The sequence below is a fragment of the Coffea arabica genome, chromosome 6c, assembly GCF_036785885.1.
Source record: "Coffea arabica cultivar ET-39 chromosome 6c, Coffea Arabica ET-39 HiFi, whole genome shotgun sequence".
NCBI classification, from domain to species: Eukaryota; Viridiplantae; Streptophyta; class Magnoliopsida; order Gentianales; family Rubiaceae; genus Coffea; species Coffea arabica.
Window position 1 is genome coordinate 7,502,703 of NC_092320.1, and position 9,228 is coordinate 7,511,930.

The following is a 9,228-nucleotide window of genomic DNA, read 5'->3' on the forward strand; positions in this document are numbered from 1 at the left end:
CAGGTGATAAAATGCAGCAAGGAGAGTCCAACCAAATATGCTACTACTAGTATTTATAAGAGGAAAGAAAAAATATCATATATGTCCGCATCAATCAGCTCTTATGTCATGTACATGGTTGTAAATGAAGCTTTTAAAAAATTGAATTATAAGAAGACCATTATTGTGTTTTGGCAGAAAATTACTTTGTTTTCAATGCTCCATTCTTGATTTATATAGGATGACTGGTTAAGTAAGTAAAACTAGTTGTATTTGTGCATTGGCGTACCACCATTGGTGTTGTATCCATTGACTCTTGCTCATTTCTATGAATGTGGATGAATAAGGGCATTATTGTTCTTGGCTTGGTTTGGAATTTCGTTAGAAACATTCCTTTTTTTTTTTTTTTTTGGGACCATTTTCTATGCTTGTCAAGCAATCCTTTACCTTGAGATGAGATACCCTAAGCAACATAAAGATTCAAATCGCTTGGATGTTTAAAAGGAAGTAAAGGGACAGGATATATGCAGATATTTATTCCGCCAAGCAATTCATGACCAATAAACAGAAGCCTTTAATGCTTTCTTAAGTGAGACCGACGAACAAAAAACTTTAGTTCACTTAATTATATATTCTTAAGCATATATATATATAATCGTGGTCTAATACGCGCAATTTGGACAAAGCTTTTTTGGACAGAACCTCGCGAGCTCTCTCCATGGCGAGGGCTGCTTGGCTGAGAGCCGACATCAACAACGTTCATGGGTGCATACGTTTACTTTCAAGCAAAAAGCACGTAAAGAAAAAGCAAGCAAGAACCACACACCTTTAACTCGAGAATACGTGAAAAAGGCATTTTAGAGTAATGAACTGTAATGTTAGAGAATAGATTTTTAGGCTTCTTTTCCTTTCAGAGGATGGAAGTTTGGTTCAAATAGATCATGAGTTGGACCTAGCCAATCGGCAAATTCTGAATAGATCGTGAGTTTTTACTCGAAACGGATCTTCTGTCCCACACTCTATGCCACTCTCTGTCTCGTTTCACTTTTTATTATATTGCTATTTCTTCTTCATAAACATCATGTTTTAATTCTTTTTTGCTTCCTTAAGATCCGTTGCGGTTTTTACTCTTGTTTGAATTGCTATTTTTCCTCAAAAAAAATTTTGCCGCATCTTCTAATCACTTTTTTACTCACATACATTATATTACAGCATTATATTATTCTATAAAAACTCTAAAATATAGTAATCCAAATGGAACAAATTAATGACTGGATCTCCTTATATATGGTCATTTATTTAACGATCAATACAGTTAAATCGACTTGAATACAAACTGAAACACAGGTCTTTACGACTCCACTAATTTGATAATGCAAAATCTCAACTTTTTTTAGAGATATTAAAGTTGCTCCTCTAACCCGCAAATCTTCATCAAGCGAGAGTCGGTGGGTCTGTTTAGATTGCGGGTCTGTTTAGATTGCTATAATTTTGGGAGGAAAAAAAATTTCTTGCATTTTAAATATTTTTTTAATTAAATTTTTATTTTACATACATCGCATCATAAAAAATATTATAATATTTTTTAAAATATTTTTTAAAAAATAATATTCAATTCAAACACACCCCGTCATAATTCCTTCTCTTCTCCAAGTGTAAAGAACTCGAAAAGATCAGTACCATGATCGGACTTAGATCATCAGTAGCAGATGCATCATCTCCTACTTGTCATTAATTCTTAAATGGTGAGTTCACTATTTAATTGAACAATTTTACAAGTTCTACCCTCTCACTGAAACTCGATTACTCAAGGAAGAATTGCCAAAATTTTTTGTTCAACTTGATACAAGGGGCTGGACAGGCAAATTGTTTCCTTAGTCCAGGACTGCAGAGCAAAAACTTAGTGCAGGTCAACTCTTGGCTCACGGAGCGGGCCTTCCAAATATTTGCAGATTCTCTTGTTAGAGCTGCTGCTCATTGCTCATTGCTCAATGTCTTTGACCAGGCGATAAAGGAGAGGCATCGGCAATTCGTTACTTCATTTCCAGGACGTAGGCTTCTCAAGTCGATGAAATGCCTTCCCATCCAACAGTCTTCTATGGCCAGTCACAAGACAACAAAGGTTTCTCATGGAGCACGATCCTCGAAAAACTTGAATCAGATGACCTTGCACCAAAAAGTGCACCTCTTGTTTCAAGGCCTAAAGCAGGACTACGGAAACGTAATGTAGAATGATCCCAGCACAGGCTCTTTCTTTCAGAACACGGCATTTCAATTGATCAAAATAATCAAGGAACACTTCTTAACATCTCCAGGATGGAATCTGCATCTCTAATGCCCTGGCTTTCCTGTGATTCTTCATTAGTTTGAGAGAAATCAGCACTAGTATAAGTTAGTACTCCTGGGCCATGTCCATTACAATCCCTTGCACGTCCTTGCTGTGCTTGTCTTACTTCCTTTTGATGTTCTGTTAAATCAGGCCGTTTTCTCTTTGACCTCAAATGCAGCTTATTCTCACCCTGCAAATCATTCATGGCATCCCCCACAAGTTCAACTCTTTTCGAACAGCTATTTACTCTTGCAGTCACAGAATATCGCTGAGGAGAGATGTTGCTTGTTACTCCAGAACCATTCTTTCCACTAATTGCCAAGACGCTTTTGCAGATGTTTATTTTTCCATTTCGTGAAAGTTTGTCCAAGACTGGTAGCAAGTTATGAGGGTACTCTAGAAGTACTTGTTCACCATATGTAGAGTTCCAGAAGTTGATGGTGTTCTCAGAGATGGTGACGTTCCAGTGGTCAAGAGTTTTTTCAAGAAGAGATGATTGAAATTTTAGGAATTCGGAATCAAACTTAATTGAGGGCCTACTCTTCCGCAAGCTATTCAGGACTTTAGTCCATAAAAGTTGAAGCTGATCGGTGGTCTTCTGATCATTAACTGCCACCAATGATAGCCACTCAAGTAATGGACTTGTCATAGCCTGAGCAAAAGAAAAAGTAAGTACATACAAAGGTAACTATCCTGAATTAACAGAAAGATGTGCTTCAAGAGCAAACCCATCAAAGAATACTTTAAGCTGCCTAAATTTCTTATGCTTCCATTATGTACGATATCCGAGTTATGTAAATGGAAACTGAGAAAAGGCCTTCTTATGGCTCCTTTACACATGAATTGGCAGTGGACCCAGAATGGAGATAATAGAGAAGAAAAGGAAACCAAAAAAAATTAAACCAAAAAAGTATCCCAGTTCCACCTTACTTCACAAACTAGAGATGATATCCTGTCTTAGACCTTTTATAATATTTCTTTTAGAACTTTAAAACTGCAGCAGCGCAGAACAAGAAGGAAAACAAACCTCAATGAATGCAACAATATCTTCTTTCAATTGAAGGCTGTCTGCAAACTGGATCAATGTTGAGAACAACCTGAAATTTATAGTCAGAAACTAATGCTATACTCATGAAATATTAGTAAATGCCCATGTAGCATCAATAACAACCTTGAAGATAGAGCCTGTATCATTGGCACGATGGTTTCTTTTTCTGCAAAAGCCAGCTTCAGGAACCTACCCCATGACATAAAAGAGCCAACAAGTTAATGTCTAAAGGCCTGCAAATGCTGAAGAAGTTGCTAATATATTAGCTATTAATAATTTTTCACTTGCCATATGTGTAAAACTTGTATGATGGGGCCTTAAAACTTCGGTGATTTTTTAATCAGCAAATATGAAGGGATGACAATTGATGCTGTCTGGGCAATTGACTTGATTTTCAACTTACATGACAGGAAACATGCGAACATATTCTTTATACACAAAACGTAAAAGAGCTGCTAATTATCAGAAGAATACACGCAGCAGTACATATAGATTTCATCCCAACATTAGTCTAAACAATAGTCTGACAATTCATATCTGTTAGCTATATTTAAACTGTTCACAAGCTAATTCCAATCAGCATATTTTCTGTTTACCTCAAAGCAAATCCCAAGCTAGTTTTGAAAATGCTGGAAGTCCTATTATTGCCATTGCTCATTGTACTTCGTATGAAGCGCACTTCTGAAACAAATTGCTCCATAACACAAGAAATCACATTTCCAATCAATAAAAGCATGTCAAAATCCTGATTCTTGTCCCGTTGCTGAAACTTAGCTCGACTGTCAATTGTCACAGTAATATCATTTAAGTACTCATCCAATATTGCAAACAGATTCTCAGAAAAATTCAAATCAGTCGAACACTGCAGTGGGGAATCACGATGAACAGAAACATATAACTGTCTCCACACTTCAATAATATCCTGAAGCCGTTGCTGGCTCTGCAAGTGTGAGCATGCAGCAAAAGGATAGGATAGGAGATGAAATACTACAGCACAACCATGGTTCTTTGATCCCATTTTGAAAAGTGAGGGGTTTCTCTTGTCATCTAAATAATCTTTAAGACCATTAGCAAGACCTTTCCAAATGCCTAAACAATCAAAAGCCCCGTACTTGTACAACAAACCAACACAGACAGAGAGAATATCCAGAGTACCATGAGAACATAAGGACAACTTTACATGTCTGCACATCCTGTCTGTTATGGATTTGCAGTCTGAAGCCTTAGAAGTTAACTTCACAGCCACTGAGAAATAAAGCACACTCAAATACACAATTGGAGAAACCATGTCCATATTTGAAATGAGCCACAAACCTGGTTCACATGATGATCTAAATTTACAAACTGGTTCTAACTCATCAAGGCACTTTAGATCTAGTGCTGTTCTGTATAGAGGAGATTCCAATATCAAGGGTTCTATCTCCTCAGCGACCAACTCCAAAAGCTGGAGGGAAGCATGAGAGAAATCAACAAAACAATTATCTTCTGAAGTCACTTTTTCACAAATCTTCTTCAAAAATGTAAAAGTTGTATTCAGACACAGCATAATTTCATCATAAGGTACAGAAATGCATTTTACAGCACCTTGAACTGCTCTCAAAAGAGATCTGAATAACTTTAAGGCAGCATTTTGTGCCAACTTTCTGAATTCAAGGGAAACAGCAGCATTTGAAGCTTGGTTAATGACAATATCAATCATCTTAATAAAGAAATCAAGCTGGCTCAGATTCCAAGGTGACCATTTAATTGCATACTGCTTCCGTGAGCATGCTGAGCTTTTTTCCAATAACCTACTCTTCTCCAGATTATGCATGCCACCATTTGAGTTTGCAGTTCTTGCTGAAGTAAAAGCATCAAGCACATCCAAGCAAATGTTCCATAACCAGACACTTTGATTATCAGGTCCATGTCGCAAAATGAGTTCAAGGATGGGCTCCCAGACAGATTTTATCACCAAATCAGAGCTGATAGAAGTCTCCAGTTTGTGTAGCAGATAAGACCATGTGTTGAGGCAGGCTACATGCACAGATAAATGACATTTGCTTGACGTGATTCCTATTAGGGGTGTCATTATAAGCTTTAATTTTTTCAAATATCTATCTCCATCGGTCTGATAATTATCCCATGATGATATTTTCACACGTGGTTTATCACATATTTGAATTGCATCAATCTCAGAAGCTTGGACTGGAAGTAGAACTAAAGCATCGATCATAGCTTCCCAGGCGACCTGCAAACAGAATGGCACATCTTCACTTCATTTACCTATTTGATAGACACCGGAGCAACTCTAATTCGCTCCATCTAACCTCAAGGTCAAGGCTTCCATATATAAAACAACCTCTCTGGTATACATTTAGTAGTTTCCTGGCACTGATAAGACTGTAAATTTGGCACTAGACATGAGCTCATGCTAATACCTTCTAGTTTGTTCTATCTAGGAAGACAGATGCCATTAAATGCACAAAATAAGAGTCGAAACTCGGGAAAAAAAAATTTCTCTTTCTCTCCTAGTAGCACTTAAATGCCAGTAACACCAAAAATAAACTTACAACTGTCACATTTAAAGTTTTAAAATCATTCAAAATAATTGAAATCAAGCTAGTGTTCTAGCAAACACTTGGGTGGCCCAACATAATAAGGTCATCTGGCACATGACCACAAAAATATTACATTGATGTACTAATTTAAGGTTAGATTAGAAACTAAGACGTCTAAGTGCATGATGAAATTTTCCGGCATTAACTTGATAGTTAAAAATCATTGAGACCAACTGAACACTAATACCATGTTATTTGGACTAATTTATTAGGGGCTCAGTATGACCATACATTGTACTGAAAATAGATGAAAATCACCAGCAGTTAAAGCAATGCTCATCTTTGAAGGATCAAAAAGCGATACCAGGGCAGCAATCTGAACTTGTGGGTCAGAATCAGAAAATGCTTGCTCAGGAAGTTTCAACATTTCATTGACTAAATCTTTGCTTTTCATTGCTGAAGGTCCAATAAAACGGATATACCATCCCCATGCTCGCATGGTCTCAATCTTCAGGCCAAGATTCAATAATTCTTTCATGGCGGGAAGCAATTTTTTCTTCACATCTAAGAGAATAGTCTGCCAAAGACATATAGAAGAGAAACAATACTTTTTAGTCTTAATAGATTTGGCATCAAATGTGACAAATGATTAAAGCAGCTTTATAGTAAGAAATACATTAACTTAGCAGCTGGATGGAACAGATGGATAAAGCCTTAAAGCTAAAGGAAAGCACTTGCACAGCAGAGTCTGGTCTAACAGACATTACCAATGACCCTTTCTGTACCTACTTTCAATCAAATGAAAGATTGACTTTCCTTAGCAAGTATATTGACATGACCACATGCATGGAAGATAAGCCAGAGTTGCCTACATATACCTTGGAAAGGGTTACTGGCGTAGGACATATCAAATACCTAACCTTCAGCAAGCATCTCTCCGTAATTTCTCTCTCCCGTTTATCAGCACTAACAAGCCGTCTATAAATTGGAGGAGCCCATACATTTGACACATGTCTCATCTTTTCACCCCATAATGTTGCCAACTTTATTACAGACTGTCATAGTAGAGACATAAGAGTAAGAACATAATAAACAACCCAAATTTAAGATTAAGGTCAGCTATGACAGCTTTACATGGAATATCAGACGAGCACACCTTTTGAAAATGTAACTTTCTCATGAAAGTATAGTCATTTTCGAGAACATGTTGTACAGGTTAGAGGTCAAAGCAGCACAAACTCAAGCCACCATAATTTGTAGCTAATGTGAGTTTGAACAGATTCAAAGAAAGAAAAACTTGTTGTTTATGCTTGCATTTATCTTTTCTAACAAGTGATAAAACCTTCCAAATTTCCCATCGCTCTTCACATTTGGATCCATATCAAATAGTTTCTCCACATCCCTTCTTAACAGTGTTTTAGCATAGATCTTAGTTGGTATTTTTTAAACCAACACGCACTATTCTACCAGTTTTCTAACATGGATCTGAGTTAGTATCTTTTATACTAACACACTCTTTTTCAGTTCACCAACCTGTCAATCTCCATGTTTACGCTGGATGTTTTGATTAAAATGGACAAAAGTCACATGGTTTTCATCTTATCACGTTGCAATAAGAAAATCCAGGAACATATATTCCTCTCTCTTTATTGACTGAAAGTTGTACAATATTTAGTCAATTAACTTAGCAATCTGTGAATTGCCACTGGAATCAGGCAACCACCAATTCATCATTGTTCACTTATGGTCTTAGCACTCAAAACAAGTTTAATCATTACAAAAATGTGGACTCTCATCGCAGATGAAACAATCCAAACTTGGCCAAATAGTTCAATAAGATAAGCCACGAAGCAAATATCATTAAATGAATAAAAGCTTACTTGCATGGCCTCAAATGTAATCGAGATAGAACCAATAGGATTGTCAAGGGCATAAATAATTATCCTCAACAAAGAGTCGAAATGTGAATCCAAAATTGCCGCACTGAACTGTTGAATTGATATGCACCACACTCCTAAATTGCAAACAGACTGCAAAACCAACCAAATTAAGCGAGCTAAATTAATTTAAACTTCAGACTGGACAAATCCCTGAAAAGATTTTTTTTTTTTTTTGCCTCGTAGACTCAATAAAATGCAATGTACCTTAATCCTGGTGGTAGTAATCACTTTGAAAAGGGACTCAAGAATCATATGAGCATTATCACCTAGATTACTCAACAAGAAAAATATCAACTTCAAGATCCTGTTTATATTACCCCAGAATATTATTTGACATTCAGAATTTACCCTAAAAAACAGAAAAAAGCTACCTGTAATCATTGGAACAATGGATGGATGATAAATCATAAATCCCAAGCACTTCAATGCCTGAGCAGCACTGTTGAATATAACACACGAATAAAAAAACAATAATACTATATCAAATTTGTTTAAAGTTCGGGAAAGAAAAAGGCAAAAAAAAAAAATTACAAAAGCTTACGCACATTTCTTCATCGTTATCTAAAATGTCAGTACCGAATGAGGAGACAAGAATATTAGCTGAATCTCCGAGTAGCTGAATGAAAGAAGAAGAGTCGTCGTTGGTAGTTGTGGCCTGCTCTTGGAGGCTTAAGAGTGTTGAGTAAGCATTTGATTTATGAGGTTTTTGAGGATTTGAAGAAGAATTTCGTGCTCCCAGCATTGCCTTGATTTCTTCCAATTGATCTCTCAGATTTGCCATCTGATTTCGTTATTGAAGATGGAAATGAGGAACCCTGACTGGAATCGCAAGAGGGAAGGATTTGAGAAAAATTTTGTGGCGCCAATTTTAAGACTACCAATTGCAGACGGGGGAAAGAAGAGAAAATCAGATAAATTATGCTGTCGGCCCTTGATGGTCGTTGTAATTGAAAAGACCTCCCTTCTTATTTGCAGTAATTGCTGAAAGGTAACTAAACTTTTTCTTGTTATTCACGTGAGTGAAAAACAAAAAAAAGAATTCCGATTTCAATATCAACTTTGTAGGTTTAGGAATTACCTCACAATAATATTAACCTATCATTCTAACCAAGGGCTATCAATCAAATACTTTCGTTTTAATACTTTTTCAAACGCTTAAGTTGTGATTATGTTAGTTATTATAAATGAAGTGAATGATTGAGAACCATATACAAAATATATATATATATATGTAATAGTGACTGAAATGCATAGTATTTTCTATAATTGACCTTACTAGATGATCCCAATTTTAGGTGGACATTAGAAAAAAAAAAACTTATCTACCGATGGATTGTCTTTGATCATATGTATTTTAAATTAATTGTCAATTATTGCCAAACCAAAGTTCAA

General features: G+C 36.2%; 1 protein-coding gene across 1 annotated transcript; it reads right to left on the bottom strand.

Annotated features, from left to right (window-relative positions):
- Positions 1-1,670: 1,670 nt before the first annotated feature.
- Positions 1,671-8,739, bottom strand: LOC140008399 (uncharacterized). The gene is made up of 10 exons (XM_072052554.1): positions 8,382-8,739; positions 8,208-8,275; positions 8,041-8,102; positions 7,777-7,926; positions 6,775-6,951; positions 6,261-6,473; positions 3,953-5,586; positions 3,480-3,545; positions 3,336-3,405; positions 1,671-2,960 (listed from the first exon to the last, which is right to left on the bottom strand). The coding sequence occupies exons 1-10, from the start codon at positions 8,615-8,617 to the stop codon at positions 2,268-2,270; spliced, it is 3,369 nt and encodes a 1,122-aa protein (XP_071908655.1). The 5' UTR covers positions 8,618-8,739; the 3' UTR covers positions 1,671-2,267.
- Positions 8,740-9,228: the final 489 nt, after the last annotated feature.